The sequence below is a fragment of the Bicyclus anynana genome, chromosome 2, assembly GCF_947172395.1.
Source record: "Bicyclus anynana chromosome 2, ilBicAnyn1.1, whole genome shotgun sequence".
NCBI classification, from domain to species: domain Eukaryota; kingdom Metazoa; phylum Arthropoda; class Insecta; order Lepidoptera; family Nymphalidae; genus Bicyclus; species Bicyclus anynana.
In genome coordinates, this window is record NC_069084.1 from 10115539 (window position 1) to 10135432 (window position 19894).

The 19894-nt window shown below is 38.3% G+C and overlaps 1 protein-coding gene across 2 annotated transcripts in view; it reads right to left on the bottom strand.

Moving 5' to 3' along the window:
* Positions 1-54: 54 nt before the first annotated feature.
* The window catches only part of LOC112054954 (influenza virus NS1A-binding protein homolog B), a 33990-nt gene continuing 14150 nt past the window's right edge, over positions 55-19894 (bottom strand). Inside the window, exons 3-12 of one of the 2 annotated variants that reach the window (XM_052887128.1) lie at positions 19219-19397; positions 17718-18068; positions 16842-17000; positions 16344-16535; positions 15601-15767; positions 13783-14071; positions 12766-12922; positions 11218-11385; positions 10220-10572; positions 55-9287 (exon numbers count right to left, since the gene is read on the bottom strand). In XM_052887128.1, the coding sequence (XP_052743088.1) occupies positions 9249-9287; positions 10220-10572; positions 11218-11385; positions 12766-12922; positions 13783-14071; positions 15601-15767; positions 16344-16535; positions 16842-17000; positions 17718-18068; positions 19219-19397 (2054 nt within the window). In that variant the 3' untranslated portion in view covers positions 55-9248. Of the gene's footprint in view, positions 9288-10219; positions 10573-11164; positions 11386-12765; positions 12923-13782; positions 14072-15600; positions 15768-16343; positions 16536-16841; positions 17001-17717; positions 18069-19218; positions 19398-19894 lie in introns of those variants that run through there. The other variant, XM_052887121.1, reaches the window with a different exon arrangement.

Genomic DNA, 19894 nt, shown 5'->3' on the forward strand with positions numbered 1-19894 from the left:
TATATTAATATTAAAAAGGTAAAAGAGGGAATTGGCTTATTAATAAAACACAAATTGGCATGTTTGACATATAAACATTTTTATTAATTTATTGCAAAATAGGATATATTTATTGCTAATGGTGTCATAGGTACATTACTAAACCAGTAAAGGTTACAATAGAAATCTTAATCCTATTTTGATGGAAGCAACAGTGCCTTGCAGGTCCGAGACCGCAAACATTGCATTCGATTATGAAGTTGGTTAACAGAAATTTCACGTTATTAATATGATATTTAACAATATCCAATTTTGTAATATAGATGACAAATTTAAATAAGTATTTACATAATTTTCCTACTCCCAACAACCAAAATATTAGTAAAGTAAAGTATTTTTTTTTCACATAATTTCACAAGGTTTCAGACGTTTTGCGTACATTAGTTATTATTACCTACTTATCTGAGTTTTATTACTCCTGCTGATACGTATGACATTTATAAATTGCTAATGATTTTCGATCGAGGATTGCAATTGAAATTTCAGTACCTCGCAAATTAAAAAAAATACTGAATTTTCGAATTTCTTCAATCATAGCATTGTGTCATTTAAACTATCAAGATGTTTTACAGATATAGGGCGAAATTCTGTCAAGTTGAGTACACATACTCGTAGACATAATATTTTTTTCTTAAAAAAAAAACAATGTTTTTATGGTAGTTTTTACGATTCTGATGATTAAATTCATCTATTATTTAGTGTTAACAGAACATGAATATTAGATTTAAAATGAAAGGAATGTTATTAAAATATCTTAAAAAAGACATTCTATTACATTCTATTGCATTATATTACAAGGAATGGTATTCCTTGTAATAGAATGCATTTACTAAAGTCTTTTAAAAAAAATAATGTGGGGTGCAACAAAATATAATAAACATAGTTTTCCGAAGCATTCTTTCAAAGATTTAGATGGGAAGGCTTTTAATAATCGGAAATCTATAAATGGGGTATAGTATGTGCAAAACTTCGATTCTGTTCCGAAAACGAGGCTTATCCCATCAGGGCTATAATGTATGTGCACTTCGGCGTGTTGCAACTAGGGTTGCCAACATTTTTTCAGCAAAATATAATATATAAATATATTTAGATTTAAGGTCTAAATATATAGTACACATAAAGAAAATATAGTATTAGTAGTTTTTTAGACGAAGATTATTACTTATATTTGTTGCCTATTTATTTTTATAAAAACTGTATTTATTAGCATTTATTTCTTACATTTTTTAAGAATTTTTTGTTAAAACTATGAGCGCGACATGCTTTTTCACATTTAATATGTAAAAAATAAAGTATTTTTGCGTACTATATATTTCTTCAACAGTATGTAGTACGCAGACCCGAAATATACTACAATACTATATATTATAGTACGGTTGGCAACCCTAGTTGCAACTACAGAGAGGACTAGAAGTTTGGCACATACTGCGTGTGTGTATTTCACCTTGAAATCAATGGATCCATGAAATATTATAAATTCAAGGTCAGAAACAGTTTATATTAAATAGTAAATTAAAATATTTTGGACGAATCGTTAAAATACTTTAATATAATCGAGAATCATACACACACGTATATTAGATTTTTATACAAATCTGTATAAATGACCATCGAAAATGTCATACAAATTCAATAAATTCATGGAAAAAACAATTCAACACGTGGGAATGACTTAATTGTGCCAGATAATATTCTAAAATCAGTTAAAATGCTTCCAACGAATAAAATAATGCATGTTAGTATATAAAAGTAACATTGGTACATATGGAATGCACAGTTAATTTCATTACAATATTATGCGATTTAAAGGAATAAATCTACAATTAAATCAAGGCTTAAATATCTTATATCTATATGGAGCATTCACTGTAAGGTTTCACGATATACAAATTAAAATCATCTCACATTTCTTCACAATGAATTCTATAACATCGACGCTAATTCTGTTTTACAAATCCTGAACTAAATTGACAGGTTTAATAAATAGTGTTGTCCAATGTCAATCATAAAAACCAAATTGTGTTGCACTACTTTTAGACCTGTAAATTTTGTTTAGAATTGCATTTAACAAACACCATTAAATATATAAATTTGCGGTTAAATATAAAACACCAATGATCCCAGGCGATTATAATTAAAGTTTTATAAAAATGCGTGTAAAGGCATCGACCCGTAGACCGCGCGCACTGTTTTGTTGACCATCAACTTCTATAGTCTATGAATTGGATATTTTCCGAAGTAGGTAGTATAATGGAATTTTCGAAGAAACTGGCTATACTCGTAATATTATAGCAGATATATTTTTGTCCTATTTGTGTGTGTCAGTAAAAATAGGTTGAATTTGTGGTTTTCTTTCGATCATTGCTATAAAATAAAATTATAAATTCGGACAAAATATATTATTGGTCAAATATAGTATGTATTTTATGAAAATAGATGTTTATTATCGTTCAACTATATTGAAAAAAATCATCATATATTTTCGAGAAGTGAATACATAAAAATTTTAATTGTTAATTTTTTTTTAACAATACGAGCCAAAACGCTATCGGCCATGATGGTCTATGCCTATGGTCTATGGATGATACTTTATCGTTACATGACGTCAAGTTAACACTAAACCTAATAATTTTGACAAACACTAAACCAAACGGATTAGTGTTTGTCAAAATTATTAGTTTTACGTTTATCGCTTTAGTACATCAAGTAACATTGTGACGTCACATAATAGCGTTTTTGACGTTTAGAAAAATTTATAAAATACATTATTTTCAAATTAAGTTTTCTATGAAATCCTTAACTTTTATTAATTAAGATCGATATATTTCGAACCCTTATTCCATGCGAAATTAATATTGTTTATATTAAAGGGGAATGTCCACCAGCCCATACAACTTTGGCCCAAGAAACCCAGTTACGCCCCCCCATAAAAGTATATGGAGATGATAATATGATGTATAAATAAGGATTTGGTTAAATAATTTTTTTAATAAAAGTTTGCTAGACATAAAAAAAAATATTTTATTTTATCACTCTCACTGCTCAAAAAGTACACCGGAGATGAAGTAACATTAAAGCTGTACATGAATAGATTTATTGTTTTATGTAACCAACAAGCTTAACAAATAAATCAATAAATGAAACAACCAACCAACCAGGCAGTGGCGTGCATATGGTTGTCGGTCAGGGTATGCACTAGTAATAAAATTAAGCAAAGTGGAAAAATCTGTATTTACTAATGAAGACAACTCTTAGGATATGCAGTACTTTAATGCATGTATGAAGTGCACACCACTACTTGGAGGCCATTAGATCAGCTTCTACTAGAAGAAATTATTGTAATGATGTTAACAATTGTAAATTATAATATTGTATTACTTTTCTAAAAAAGAGTGACTGTTGAGTTTCTTGCTGACACTCCTCAGCAGAACTTGTCTTCCTATCTGGTGAGGTCTGTCTGTCATCATGTCAGCATCATGTGGCGGAGTTTTCTTTCTTATAGCAAATATTTATATATTATACTATGTGTAACTTATATGTGTAATCAATATTATATTTAATAATGTACAAATTTAGTAATTATTCATTCATATTACATTTTTATATAAATATTCTTTTTCTTTTTCTTTTTTTATTTATTATGTAGTTATAGTAAGTAAATACTAAATAATAATAGTATAGTTATTAAACTTGGGAATAAATTTGATTGTTGGTTTTAATACTGTAGGTACTTTAATGTTATATAATTTTTCTTTTTGTTCTTTTTTATATATTTTAAACTAGTTATAAGTTTTAATTTGGTTTTGCTTTAAATATAGGTTTATGTTGCCTGTTTTCATGGTGGCACTTAGAACTGGGTCCTAGCTGAAAATCAGCGCTGTATGTTCTTTGTTTATGGGGAGCATACAGCAATATGCTGAGCTAGGACCTTTTTCTAGGTTATGCCACATATCGCAGGGTATTATTCTTAAATAATTGTGGTGTGTGGCATAATGTAGTAATAAATATATTTTCTTTCTTTCTTTCTGTCTGTCTGGAGATGGACAAATAGTCAACCTTATTATTTCAAAAGTGCTTGTTTGCAAAACCAAGGCTTAGTTTACAAGCACTGTAAATAAATGAATTTACAAATGTATTACAGCGAGGAAAACAACATTGATTTGGAGTGTTTGTCACTATTACATAATTATTTTCTGTTCTTCAGTTGAGCAAGATGCTGCTTTATCAGTCGTTTTCCAGCAATTTTGACAAACTTGGGATGACTCTGGATAACTGAAATAGTAATAAAATATGAAAATCCAGCAAATAATTTAATCAGAGTTTTAAAATTGGTTTACTTAGTGGATTTAATAATGTTATGTTATTCCACAATTTATTCGTTGTCATCATCAACCCATATTCGGCTCACTACTGAGCTCGAGTCTCCTCTCAGAATGATAGGGGTTAGGCCAATAGTCCACCACACTGGCCCAATGCGGATTGGCAGACTTCACACACGCAGAGAATTAAGATAATTCTCTAGTATGCACAATTTATTACTGTTTTAAAATTGGTTTAGGGTATGAAAATGTAGCAAACTGACATACAAACTCACAGTTCACATTTAATATTAATCAGGAAAGTAGGATAAATATACTATAATACTTCTATGCACTAAATATTGCTTGAACAAACCATCAACAATGCAAGAAAACCTATGTGCTGTCCTACATCTGACTAGATGTTATTCCTTTTACGTCAGTAATTACACAGTAAATGTACTTTTTAATACAGCAATATTGGTTAGTCATAAAAATACACTGAGCGACACTTCAACACTTATATGGGAAACTACACTCTGTTGTGACTTGACACAATAACATGACAAAAATTATTAAAGTTATACATATTATTTCTTATTAATAATAATCGTTTTTCACATTAAAAATGGATCAAACATTATTTATGCTGCCTGCACCTGCTGTGTACTTGTTTACGAGCATGTTTCAAACAGAATGTATTCGTATTTTCGTGACATTTTATTGACAATTGATGCCAACTATAATAATTTTAATATTGATATTAACATTGATTAATGCAGCGTAAATGTCCTCTTGTATTTATATCTGAGAGCTGAAATAAACTTGTAATTTTTCCGGTTCAGGGTCAACATTATTCGAATTTCGAATTTAACTTCGTGCAAGTTTTATTTATATTATAGCTGTGGTTTGAAAAATTATAATTCGGTTCAAAAAATACTGAAGGTAAACAGAAAACAGACAAAATCAGTAAATTAATTCAATGACATTAACTAATTATTAAAATGAGAATGACATTGACAATTATTGACATCAACAGATTATCTGTCCAAAAGTCAAATCGATGTTGCCATACGAAACACGAAAAATCGAATAACTTCGTATCGATTTCTAATTGAATAATTTTATTACTAGAATAACACGTCATTGTTTTCACCATCTTTTACACGACGCAATGGTTTTTATTGGTTTTCAATAATAAATAAAGTGATTCAAGAAGAAGGTTTATACAAGTAGTTTGTCATGATATTGCGTTTTCACCCGGACAAAATTGCGGACGCCTGCAATTTTATGTCAATGTATTATGTAAACATAATATATTATCTACAATATGTATACTATTACATACATACATAGAAATATATAGAATTTGTTTTAGTTAGATCGAATGAAAGGATAAAGTTATCGGAAGAAAGGGATTGAATATCAACTATTAAGACCATTTTGACCACTTATTTATATCAGCTTAGTATAGCTGTAGCTTGCGCGTTGGCCGATCGTGTAGCTAGCTTATATAGAGTATGGAAAAATTGTATAAAAAAACCGCATTGCACGCGCCGAAGTTACGGGCTTGCGCTACTACTCATATTATATATTATACTAGCTGACGCCGCGCGGTTTACCCGCGTGGTTCCCGTTCCCGTAGGAATGCGGAGATAATATATAGCTTATAGCCTTCCTCGATAAATGGGTTATCTAACACTGAAAGAATTTTTCAAATCGGACCAGTAGTGCCTGAGATTAAAAAACAAACTCTCCAGCTTTATAATATTAGTATAGATAGTATTTAAATGGCGTAGTTGGTAATGTTTCTACGCAGTGATCCTATGTTCTTAATGTTATGCTCGATTATTATTATTATCCATTTAAATATCGATTAAACTAAAAAAATCAGATGAGTTCTTAGTGGTTGATTATTGCGAAAAATATAATAGGTACTTTGATATCAAGAAACGTTTTATAATGTCGACTATGCAATGGTTTTTAAAGAGTGAGGCAGATATTATAATCAAAAACATTATAATCTATTACAACTTTTGCTTTTGCAGGTGATTTTGTTGTAGATAAAGATCGATTATTATTATTCGGTTAAAATATTGATTAAACCAAATAAATCACTTAGCTGGCAACACTGTTCATGTTCGTGTCTTCAAAAATGTCATGCAACAACTATCATATTGTCAAATATCGTTGCGAAACTTATTTTTTGGGGAAAGTTATAGCAAACCGCTATGGATAAAGTAATTTATTCATTATTAAACAAAAATTATCAAGTATTTTTTAGTTTTATGTAAAGTGGGGGGCGGGGACGAAAGGTCTGGGCCGGGAATGGACATTCCCCTTTGATATGAATCAACTACCCTATTATGCCGAAATTATAGAAGTTGGTAGTCACCAAGGCAGTGCGCGGTCCACGATAAATTTTGAGGTAGGTTCAATAGCGCACGGCTGATAATAATTACATTTTTAAACTCCCGACACAAAAACACCTAACATTCACATAATATACTTGATGTTAATTTTAAGAGTATCTTAGTAGCCCTATTATTAATAACACCAGTATCCCCCTATTTGCTTAGGTAACTTTCATTGGTCGATAAACAAGTGCGAGAAATTATGGATAATCCACAAATATCGATAATCACAAGGCACATCACTGATTGTTTGTTCAAGCGAGACAAGAACTTCGCACGCAACTATCTCTCGTTTCATAACCAATACGAGGTTTCATGTTTTTTTTTTAATATTTGCCATTTTTTTTTAAATGACCCATATTTCCATTCTCCTCCAACTAGTCGGGAAAGACTGTATTAGGAGTGGGTACGACAATAGACCAACACAGCGGAGATCGAACCAGCACCCCTCGATGATGATTCTGATCGCTTTTACCGTTGAGCTATTAAGGGTTTACTGATGATTTTTCATCTCTTATGCAGAAATCACTCATGTCACTTATCGATCGAGTTATCGACCAATGAAAATGCACCATAATTTGATCACACAGTACCCCACCGAAATAACCAATCAATATAATTTACGTTTCGCTCCAAATTTAGTTTTCATAATAAAAATGTAGTTAAAATTAAGTTCGGTGCGGGCTAATGTGTCAATAGCTTTATTGCTAAAATTTCTGTGACGGGAATTTTTTTTATGACAATTCCTAATTTTATCTAAAACATTAAATATAATACTCAAGGTTAAAATACTAATCGCGTCCCGAAATATGGCGACGGAGACGATACGCAAACAGTTCCTACTATATAAAATCTTTATATTGTAAATGCCTCAGAGTAACAATGATATTAAGAGTATAATACTTATATTATTAGTAATAATATTTTTTGTTGGAATGCTATTTATTATCAATACAGGGTGCTCGGGAAAATTTCCCATAACTCTAGGGTTATATTCTCTAAGGAAATTTAATAAAAAATGTCTAAGAAACATGTATTCTATAATGAATATTTTTGAAGTAAAAAATGTTTCTTTTGTAAATAGATCTTAAATTGTGTACCTTATATAGCATCCGTATTCCTATTATATATAAACTTATTCATTGATAAATATCGTTAAAAAATAATTTACAAACAAAAGAGAAGAAAAACCAAGAACAATCATTATCAGGTATGTATGAAAACATGAAAGTTTTTACTTTTTAGTTAAAAAAAATATTAGTTATGCACTTCGGCTCCTATAAATACTCGGTCTCGTTAATACCTTGAAATTATGGAAAATACTCCCGAGCACCCTGTATAAGACGAACAATAAAACATACTCATATAAAACCTTTCAGTCGATATATCAGTGAAAAGACAAGTGCATAAAACCACCACAAGTGTCCTTTATAGAGTGAAAAGTAAAGGTTCACGAACACTATATAATATACATATAAATATAATAAGTATATAAAATATTAACAATAAATGCATTAGATAAAATGCTTACTTTAAAAAACTGCCGAAATCGAGAAAATCTTTACCTTTTTGAATACATATAATTATCGTGCAATAGTAAAACTTTAAAATATTACTTTACTTTTATAAAAATAGTATATTTTATTTCAATTTCATTAGTGAAATATAAAATAATAAATTGTATACAGCAATAAGTAATTATGATACATGTAACCCAAAAACTGTCATGACAAGTAATAAATCATCAATATACACCAAATAAAGCTGCAAACAAATTCGGAACTTAAAACCGAGGAATAGGGTTCATATTCCTCGGTTTGCCGTTAACTTTACACATTTCGATTCTTAAAATAATTAATAAATATTTTAAGTATCGAAAAGTGTAAAATATTTAATAATAAATATTAAAATATTTAAAAATGTGATCACATTTTTTTTTAATCTCGCTGTAGTCCAAAATTAATCTGGCTTTTCCCTTCAAATCATACTTCCTAGTATAGACCCCGGCAAGTAAGTTGAATTTCGCAAGCGATTGTAATGGCGTGAAGGTTGCTATGGTTACGCATATCAGCTCGCTGCGAACACCCTTAAAATGTGTTGCTGCGCATAGTTAAACTTACAAGCCGCGTACTATACGTAAATATGCTAACTCAATGACATTCAAATCAAACTTCCTAGTATAGACCCCGGCAAGTAAGTTGAACCATAATGTCAGTTTTACAACTACAGACAAAGTGTTGGAACCGTCCTCCGTGGTTGCCAGGTACATTAAATACGTTAAATAATTCAGAATTTCGCAAGCGATTGTAATGGCGTGAAGGTTGCTATGGTTACGCGTATCACCAACACATCGCCAAACTCACTGCGCATAGTTCAACTTACAGGCCGCGTGCTATACGTAAATATATGCTAACTCAATGACATGACCGTTACTCTGAGGTAAATGCTGTTAACAGAGAGGGGACGCGTGGAATGTGTGGCGAACGGGCGCGTGACGTCACTGCGGGCTCAACCCGTTCTCCTGCGGGACGATCTCCTGAAAACAAATGAAGTTCACGTGTGAATTGAATAGGAACACTAGGCACTACCAAATGTGACAGAGAGGTATTATCACAGAATACATACATGTACAATACACGTATATGTACAAGTACAGACGAATCACACTGCAACGTCATTAAAATAAATAGCGACTCTCGCTACTACACAATAGAGTGCAATTCAGTTCGAACGAAATTAATAGCCTAACGTTTTATTTACCTACAACTCTTATTATCTCAGGGTTGTTTTGAAATACAACATACTTGATACTAGATTTGACGCGCGGCTATGTTTGCGTGCTTTGTTGATAAAATAAAAAAGTAGTGCGTGTCATTACTGTACTAATAATACAACAACACATAACTTTTTGAATAGGCAACCCGAAACCGCCGTAGAAACCGAAAGGGGTTTGGATTTTCATCCTCCTCCTAATAAGTTAGCCCGCTTCCACCTTAGATTGCATCATCACTTACCATCAGGTTTTTTATTCTTTACAAGTTAGCCTAGTTTAACTTGTAAAGAATAAAAAAAAAAGGCATACACATTATGTAATGCATAAAAATAGAATATTTAAGAATGTTTGCCCTACTCTACGATGATATGCCAATGTTTGCCCTACTGTACAAAATTTATTATATTTCGTCTAAGAAACTAAACTTCGTTAAGAGTGATTGGCACGAGTACATGGGAATGATATCTGGAATCTGCTAGGAGCAGAAATCACAATGATTTATAATGATTGATTGATGATGAAATCATAATGCAGACCATTTTTACCTTAATATTATTAAAAAAAAATTCAAAATCAAATTTCATCAAAATCTGTTCTTAAATTAAGCAAGCAAGCAAGTAACAATAAGCTTTCGGATCTGCGGTGTGAAAATTGATCAAATGACCAAAATATCTTTAACGTTCAAGATACTATACCTTTTGTGTATGTTCAGACGGATGATCATCCAACTTGCTGAGAGGCGACACTGGCGCCGGCGGTGCGCACAGAGTCGTCCACTGTCCGTCCGGCTCGTACAAACACTCGACGCACGCCAGGAAGTCTTTCCCCGAGAAGCCGCCGACAGCGTACAGTACATCGTCGAGCGCGACCAGTGCGGGCGCGGCGCGAGGCCTACGCAGCATAGGCCCGGCCTTCCATGCAGCGTCGCCGCGGGACAAGAAGGCCGTGTCTCGCAAGGAGGCCGCGCCCGCCGACCCGCCCGCTACGACCGCGTGCCCGCGCCACACTGCCGCGCCTACTGAACGCCGCGCGGTTCCTAGTGGCGGACCTGTTGACGTACGACTTTGTTTTAACATTGTGTAAAGGTATACTTTACTAGTAATAATATAACATAAACATTTAATAAATAATTAAAAAGGATTTTGCAATTGTCTCCAATATCCTTAATTATAGCATTGTGATCGAAGAGTTAAGATTTTTCCAGGTTTTTTATACACCACGATCATACAGCGATTCGTTCCATGTCTCGTCTAATTAGTCTATGACAGCTTACTTTCGACTCACAAAGCGAACGAGCGGCCCGTGTTCAGCGCTGACGACTCGCTCCATGTGTGTAAGGGAACTGACCTTCGACCCACACAGCGCCCTCGTCCTTCAGCGACAGCATCTCCGTGGACGCGATGCAGTTCCACGTGTCGCAGCCGCCGAACACCCACAGCGCGTCCTCCCACACCACGCCCGCGCACTGCGAGCGGCCCGTGTTCAGCGCTGACTCGCTCCATGTGTGTAAGGGAACTGACCTTCGACCCACACAGCGCCCTCGTCCTTCAGCGACAGCGTCTCCGTGGACGCGATGCAGTTCCACGTGTCGCAGCCGCCGAACACCCACAGCGCGTCCTCCCACACCACGCCCGCGCACTGCGAGCGGCCCGTGTTCAGCGCTGACTCGCTCCATGTGTGTAAGGGAACTGACCTTCGACCCACACAGCGCCCTCGTCCTTCAGCGACAGCGTCTCCGTGGACGCGATGCAGTTCCACGTGTCGCAGCCGCCGAACACCCACAGCGCGTCCTCCCACACCACGCCCGCGCACTGCGAGCGGCCCGTGTTCAGCGCTGACGACTCGCTCCATGTGTCTGTTTCTGTTTTAATAAGTTTTTGACTAGAGTAAGCAATAGACAATAAGCAAATTTAATCAAACTAAAAAGTCTCGTAATAAAAATTACGAAAACTAAAGGTATATACTATACTATATATATATATACTCAGTATGCTTGTACTAGTGGACCTAACTTCGCTTTGACTTATGTGCACTTACTTTTCTTACACCTACCCTACCTACCCTACCCTTATCCTTAAACATGGCATAAAATAAGATGACGCCTGTACAGCGCGGGCGAGGACTCCCGTTTTCTATATACACACTAATGTCAGAAAGAATATGCTGAGTGATCAGAGTGACCCTCACTCTCTTTCCAGTCGGTCCCTCATGACTGAGGATCGTGGCCACCATGGCGAGTCATCTTTTGGTATACAATATTCCGTAAGTAAGGTCGCTGGCCATTTGGACGGCACTGTTAAAGGTGCGGGCTCCTGTTTGCTTGAGAAGATCCGATCGGGTTGGAAATCTTCCTCGTGGCTGATTGCCTTCCACATTTCCCATTACAATAATTTTCTCCAAGTTGTCGTTACCACGGCGTATGTCCAAAATAACTGAGGTTGCGCTGTAGACAGATGGTTGGTTGTTTTAATTTGTGGCTTTGAAGGAATTGACACATTTGTATGTTTGGCAGTCCAGGTATAAGTAACATTCACCTCCAACACCACATCTCGAACGCATCAATTCTTTGTCTTTCTATGGTGTGATTGCGATTTTCCTTTATGGTGTAGAGACGTGGACTATCCACGTCTCTACACCATAAAGGAAAATCGGAAAAATAAACAAAAAATCAAAAATTCATTTATTTCAAGTAGGCTCAGTATACAAGCACTTTTGATACGTCAGTTAACTATTTGTAAAGATTCTACCACCGGTTCGGAAGGCAGATTCTGCTGAGAAGATACCGACAAGAAACTCAACAGTTGCTCTTTTTAAAAAAAAATCATACAATAATATTATAATTACAATTTATGACAACATTACAATTTCTTATAGTTTTACTTCCTGTGTGAAAGTGGAAGCTGATCCAACGGCCTCCAAGCAACTTTGTCATTAAGGAACTCACCGATGGTGTAGTAACCTCGACTAAGCAAATGTTTTTAACACATTGCTTAAAGTTATGCATTGGCAGATCCATCACAGTACCATGCGCAGTTGGTAGTGTTGTGGTTCTCAACAGGGAGGTCCTGGGTTGGATTCCCAGCTCTATTTATAATTTATTTCCTTTTTTTAAATGGTTCAGGTTTAGTCCGTCGGTTCGTAGAAACCGTCAGAGATATGAGTAGTATAAACTTATATATCTTAAAGTTATGCATTGGCAGGTCCATAAGTGCTTGGACCAGGCGTGTTTTGGTTCACTCACCAGGCACGTAGCGGTGCACGGCGCGCAGACTGCGGCCGCCGGCCCAGCCGCCCACCACGTAGAGCGCGCCGCGCGCGGGGTCCGCCGCCGCCGCCGCGTACGAGCGCGCCAGCGGCATCTTTGCGCGCGCGCGCCACGCACCGCCGCCGGCGTCATTCTGAACGGGTCAAACCATACTAACGTTTTCATTTGTTTTTTATTTAATGACAAGTTAGCACTTGACTGCGATCTCTACTGGTGTTTGTGTGTGGTTCGTCTATGTCAGTAGGGTTGGCTGTATGTGAGAGGAACTTTATTTCGTTTTTGTTGACATATTATTTTTGTTCATAAGCCTTAAGAAAATTAAATGTGATCAAAGGGAACATCTTGGTTTCGCATTTGCACTCATATTTAGAAAGTTAAATGAGGCCGGTCGCTTTCATACAAGCTATGACCAGACTATGAAATACAATAATCATATGTAATCTAATTGAACTTTTTACTTTTTAAAGCTGGAGAATATTTATATAATTCATCTTTTGTTGAGGTCAGAAGTGTATTTAAAATTGTCAGTTTTTTTAAATCATTCAAGAGACTTCTCTGTCACTTCAAATTAGTTCAAAAGAAATTTTAAAATTATTACATTTTATTAATTCAGTTTTAAAAAAGAAATTGTTACAGTGGTAATTGAATCCTCCCACAAATGAACTATTTTTTCATGTAGTTGTTTGTAGTTAAATGTGACCGACCTCCTTTTTGTGTATCCTATAAATATCATCATCTATAGGATACACAAAATATATTTTGGCTGGTGAGAGGCGTCGGCCGTGGCTAGTTACCACCCTACCGGCAAAGACGTACCGCCAAGCGATTTAGCGTTCCGGTACGATGTCGTGTAGAAACCGAAAAGGGGTGTGGATTTTCATCCTCCTCCTAACAAGTTAGCCTACTTCCATCTTAGACTGCATCATCACTTACCATCAGGTGAGATTGTAGTCAAGCCGTTTTGTCATCACAAGAGCCGTTTATTGGACTCACCTCCTCATACACGTCAACGGAGTCCAGCTCGGTCTGTCCATCGGAGCCGCCGAACACATAGAGAGCGCTCCCGAGGCGTGCGGCGGGGAAGCGCGCGCGCGCCCGCTTCATGTCGGGCAGCGGCGTCCACTCGTTGGTGCGCGGGTCGTACGCCTCCGCGGCGCGCAGCACGCGCACGCGGTCGTAGCCGCCGCACACAACGAGGCGCTCGCCGAGCACCGCCGCTCCCACCGCGCAGCGTCCCACCGACATATGCGCGCGTGATCGCCCCGCACCCTCCGCCGCTAACCTGTAGTATTGTAATTTATTATGAAAAACTGTCTGATACAATGAGCATGCCCTATACTTAAGCCACACAAATTTTACCGTATCATTTCACCGCGGCTAGTTAGGCTCATTTTTTGCGCAAAGGATCAGCCTGGCTGTCCAGCGCGGGAATGCAGCCAGTTTTCTTGCCACAATTCCACGTGGGCATGATTTGTATAGTTATTAGGATAAGTTAGCTTAAGTTCCTTATTGTATTCTTTCTCAATAAAAAAAACGCCACACTCGAAGAGTACTGTTTACCAACAAACAAATTAGAAATGAGTCATTTCACAAATAATAATAAATATCATTAACTTGTTCTTAAATTAATGAAAACAAATTTGATTAATAAGCTTAAAACAATTAGATATAGTTAATATATTTTGAATAATATTTTAAAAAACAACAATAGATCATTTAAAATAAAAAGTTATGAAATAACACGCGTTTTCTACCCTCATTTCTAATTTGTTTGTTAGTAAACAGTACTGTCCTCGAGTATGGCTTTAGTAGTTCGAATTCTAAATAAATTTTTTAGCATAAAAATTCAACTGACTTCATAGACGTGTTTCAGTTATTTTGATTTTAACACAAAATTATTAAAACGATTTTTATGAAAATGAAATGGGTCCAATCTGGAACTATAGTTTTTCCAACAAAAAAATAATTTTCAAAATTGCTTAATGAATGACGAAGTTATGAAGTAACAAACATAAAAAAAAATAAGTCCGCGTCGAATTGAGAAACTCCTCCTTTCAAGTCGGTTAAAAAGTAATTTGGTTTATTTATCGAATTATAATCGGCTTAAGGAATAAGTTGGTGAATGCGTTATGAAAAATTATTGAAATCGGACGATGAGTGCTGCCATCTACAGGCAAAGTGAAAAAAGTTCGTTATTTTCAACTACCAGTAGATGGCGTTTATAGTGCACTTTGAAACAATCCCTTTTTATACACGCGAACCTGCTGAGATGCAGTTATGCCTGAGGCTCATAGATAGCGCTTTGGTATTTTTAAATTTTGAATTTTGAATCACAGATTGTTACAAGACCTTTGACTAGGGCTCAAAAACCGTCAACGATCGGAAGTTCAACGAGATGAGGCGAGGTTGCACGAAGCGGAGCGAAGTTTTTTTTTACACTATTGTATTCGGTTTACTTTGAGAGTTTGCTCTGTTTTAAGAAATTGATAGTAGCAGCTTGGTGTTTTTTTATTTATTTTTTCTTTTATTCATTTCCTTCCAGCCTTCCTGGTACCGCAGTATACGTGCGTTACTTCAGGAAGGAGGTAGTCTATCAAGCTTCGCTATCGGCTTTCTGGCGATCTCATTCGTCTCTCACGCGTCGCCCCATAATATTGTGTAGCATTTTCGCGCCCTTAGCCCATGCTTCCTTGCTGTATATGACATTAAATTTGCTTTTGTCAAGGGTACATCGCCTTGGCGTGCGTTGCTACTTTTGGTTGGGGTTTAAAAAACTAGAAAAGAACGCTGTGACATGATCTGTACACTCACTTGCCCCCGCGCGGCCCGTCCGCCCCGCCCGTGCGCCACGCCGCCCGCGCCGCCGCCAGCCGCCCGCGCAGCGCCACCACGGCGCGCGTCACGCCGCACGCGCCCGCGCGCGCCGCTATCACCGTGCACTCCGACTGCGCGCTTTGCGACTGCGGCGCTGCCTGTACCTGGACATACAAATACCATAGTATATAGCATTAGATGGGATATAAAGACATTTCACTGTTAAATAATAGATACACATATATGTAATTTAACAGTTGCATCGCGGCACGATCCAAACTGCGTAGCGGCTGCTCGCATTGCGCGCTGGGAAAGGGGTTGAGTGGTGGGGAGTGAAGGTTCCGTTACACTCTACGACGGTTCATTAATGTCATCTTCATTAGACTCGTCTTCTTGTAAGCAAACCGAACTAACTCTATCTTGTTCCAAGCAGTGTTTCACAATCAATTAATATGAATAACACTCACGATAGTTTAAATTCTAAAATATACATACAGACAGACACAGTATAATCTTTAAACTTACACATCATGTAGGATTCAATCATTTGTACTTCTACCAAACAGCGTGTGATACGATGCGTCAACACTCACATGGTCGTCATCCGGCACGTGCGCAGTGCCGGCCCGCTGCCGGCGGCGCGTGGCCCGCTCGCGCTCGCTCGCAGCTCGGGCGCGTCCCCGGTAGCGGCCGACAGCTCGCGGCAGTCAAAGATATTTAGCGCCCGGGTCAACACTCACATGGTCGTCATCCGGCACGTGCGTGGCCCCAGCCCGCTCCCGGCGGCGCGTAGCTCGCTCGCGCTCCCGCTCGCGGCGGTACTCCTGCAGCTCGGGCGCGTCCCCGGTGGCGGCCGGCAGCTCGCCGCAGTCCCGCAGCGCGCCCGACCCGTCCACGAACAGCAGGTGCGTGCGCGAACACAGCTCGTCCAACTGTCACACCACACACGCACTGAATTTCTCTTGAATGCGCAGTCATCTATTTTGTGTGTAACAAATTATTATTATCACTATTAAAAATCTCTTCTAAAAATGTACTTATACGCTATAGATCATAATATAATAAACAAAACCTGAAACACTGAGAATTTTCTAAAAACAATATTATAGGTAGGTAGGTATATCTATGAATAGGATACCAAAACCAACCAGCCCAAAAATGGATCGATCGTTTTTTATGCAGTTTTAAAAGGTCCAATATACATATATCCAATTATTTCCTAGTTTCATTGCACTCACGTCGATATTAGCGGCGTGGTGGTCGCGCAGCCAGGCGAGCGCCGCGTCGGCCACAGCGGCGGGCGCCTCCTCGCCGCCCTCCGCGCTCGTCTCGCGCAACAGCTCGATGCGGATCAGAGGCAGCGCCGCGAGCGCACCGCTCGAACATATCTCATCGAACTGAGAACATTAACAAAGAACATCTCATGTGGTCACGGTGGGAGGAATAATGAAGGACATTACGCCACTAAATATCCTTGGTGGGCGGTATGTTTACCAGTAGTGCAGTGGCACTAGATGGCGCCACTCACACTTTATATCACGCCACACGCCACTTTACATCACATTATATATAAGACTTGGTTCATACTAAAGTATATGAGGCAAACCATTGGCAAGTTGTTGGTGTTCTCCAATGTTGGTTCCTACATTGTTTGATTAAATAAACCCAACCCATCGAGATCAAGCCTCAGAGTTTCATTGGTTGTGACCCGCGGCCCCAGTTCGATAGTGCACGGTGGGTTTGGGTGCTCCGGCTGAATACAATGACAATTCATTAAAATTACAAAACGAGCGTGCTTTACACTACTACACGATTGAAGTAAAACTTCTTTCAAAAATTAAAAACAAAGCGCCATCTATGACTCTCGGGCACAACTGCATCGCAAGAGGTACCTGAAGTGTACAAAAAGGATTGTTTCAAAGTTTCTCTAAGTACGCCATCTACTAGAAGTTTAAAATAATAAACATTGTGCCTGTATATGGCAGCACGCATTTTTGAAACCTTACCTGATTACTCTTTTCGTAACGAACTCACGGGCCTACTCCTCAAGTTAAGCGTGCGTAGTGAAGTTTTACTTCAAAAAGTATGCAGCATGACATAGTTGACAGACTCACATTCTCAGCAATGTACGCGTCGAGCAGCGCGCGGTGCGTCGGCGAAAGATCGGGCAGCGCGCGCAAAGCAAGGCAGTCACCAGGCGTGGGGTGACGCAGTAACCGCTCAGCAAGGTGCGCTCGTACAGGCTCCACACGCAGGCGGGCGGCGGCGCAGTACGCACGGCGTGCGGCCGCTGTATCGCGTACACGCAGGCGCCCCGTGTACGCGTACTCCACCAGCTCGCGTAGAGCGTCCGCGTCTACGCCGGGCAGGCGCAGCGTCACCGGAGCGGCGGTGGGCGGCGGCTCGCCCAGCATGGCCAGCAGACATGGGGACACAGCCGCTAAGACGGCGCGGTGTGCTGCCACCTGTGTCATAATTAATAAATGAAACAATGTACGATTTATTGATGTGACCAAAAGCCTCAACCTCGGGAGGGGTTGGAAGAGAGTACCGGGGGAGCAAGGTTTACCCGCGACGAACCCGGGCAAGGAGGTATTGCCTCGAAGCCCGTACCCCCGCTTGTTCACACGGGCCGGAGAAGATCCACACGTGATAACGTCTTATTGTTCGCGTCGTTTACACCAGTTTGTCACTAGATGGTGCTATATGTATTTTAGCTCACGCTCGCGTTCGTTGGTTCGTCATTTCGAAAATATATCTTGATCGAAATCTTGTTTGATAGTAAAGTCAGAATTCAGTTGTATATTTATTATGTGTGTTCAATAATGAATAATGTAATGTATACAGTGGGGACTAGTTAGTGTGTTTCATAGGATTGGACCCGGGTAGTACGCCATATCCCGTTTACTTATAAATCGACGAAACACCCTTTTGGGTTAGTTTTTCTGTCTAGGTTAATATTAAATTGTATTTTTTGCCCTAGATAGTGGGATCATTGCGTACTGAGTACCAGAACAACTAAAATTTTTTATATAACTTTACAGATAAATGGATCGGCTTTCTTTCAACGGCTGCTTTCTGAACTGGTTGTATAGTAATCAAGCAGCAAGCAGTACCAAAAGTATAGTTAGAAAATATAATAAAAAAAATACAACCGACTTCAAAACCTAAAAACGTACCTACTAAACTAGCAACATCATAATAATGTTGTGTATGTTCTACCTGCTGATCAGTATGAAGGCGGTGCTAAGCCGGTGATGTATTAATTAAAGCCACTGCTGTAAATCGCCGAGGAGTTTCCTCGTCTGTTTTATGGCTCCATCATCAGATCGATTTTAAACCTTCATGAAATTGTAGTGCTTAAAAGTACCAAATGGAAAAGTTTACGAACACACTAAACACCCATATAATTTTCGAAAGTCCCCCTCAATTTCTCCAGAATTCCATCATCAGATCTTGACATGATGACAATGGGACCAAATGGGGACTATACCGTTTCAAACAAAAAAGAATTTTTGAAATCGGGCCAGGCGTCTTTGAGTAATCGGTGTACATACATACACCTCCTCCTTTTGAAAGTCGGTTAAAAATTACAAATAGGACAAATAACCGCACCTCTTCCCCCGCCGCCGCCAGCAGCACATCGTAATGCTGCCTCGCTTTCCGCAGTGCATTGAGCGCGGCGAGCGTGCGCGCGGGCGCCTCGGGATCGTCCAACTGCAGCTCCTGCTCGAGGGCGCTCGCCTCTTCACTGTCGCTGTCATCAGAACGGGACGCCGATGACGTAGCTCCGCCTGAAACAAATTTCATTTGTTTAAAAACTTACACTAGATGGACCGAGGACATCAAGCGGTTTGCAGGAAACCGTTGAATGCTGGCAGCTCGAGACCGTTATGCTTGGAGGTCCATGCTTAGAGGACCATGCATTATATAATTATTGTAAAGATGTAAATTTTAAATGGTGATTTTGTCATTTGAATCATTAAATACTTAATAAATAATTTGCATGCCAAATTGGCAATATATATAATGCATGTATCTGCAAATAAATAAATTGATTGATTGATTGATTGAAGAGACCTATGTCCAGCGGTGGGCGTCCATCGGCTGATAAAGGTGAAGAGAAGATGAAAAACTTACAACACAAGTTAGACTTTAGCTTGCCAAATTCGTTCGTGACACTCCCGATGGTCGCGGGGGCCGGGAGTCTAGTAGTGATGAATAATAAACCCACAAGTGATGCATTCCACTTCCAGCCTCTGCCTCGCGCCCTCATTTCATTCATTCCCTC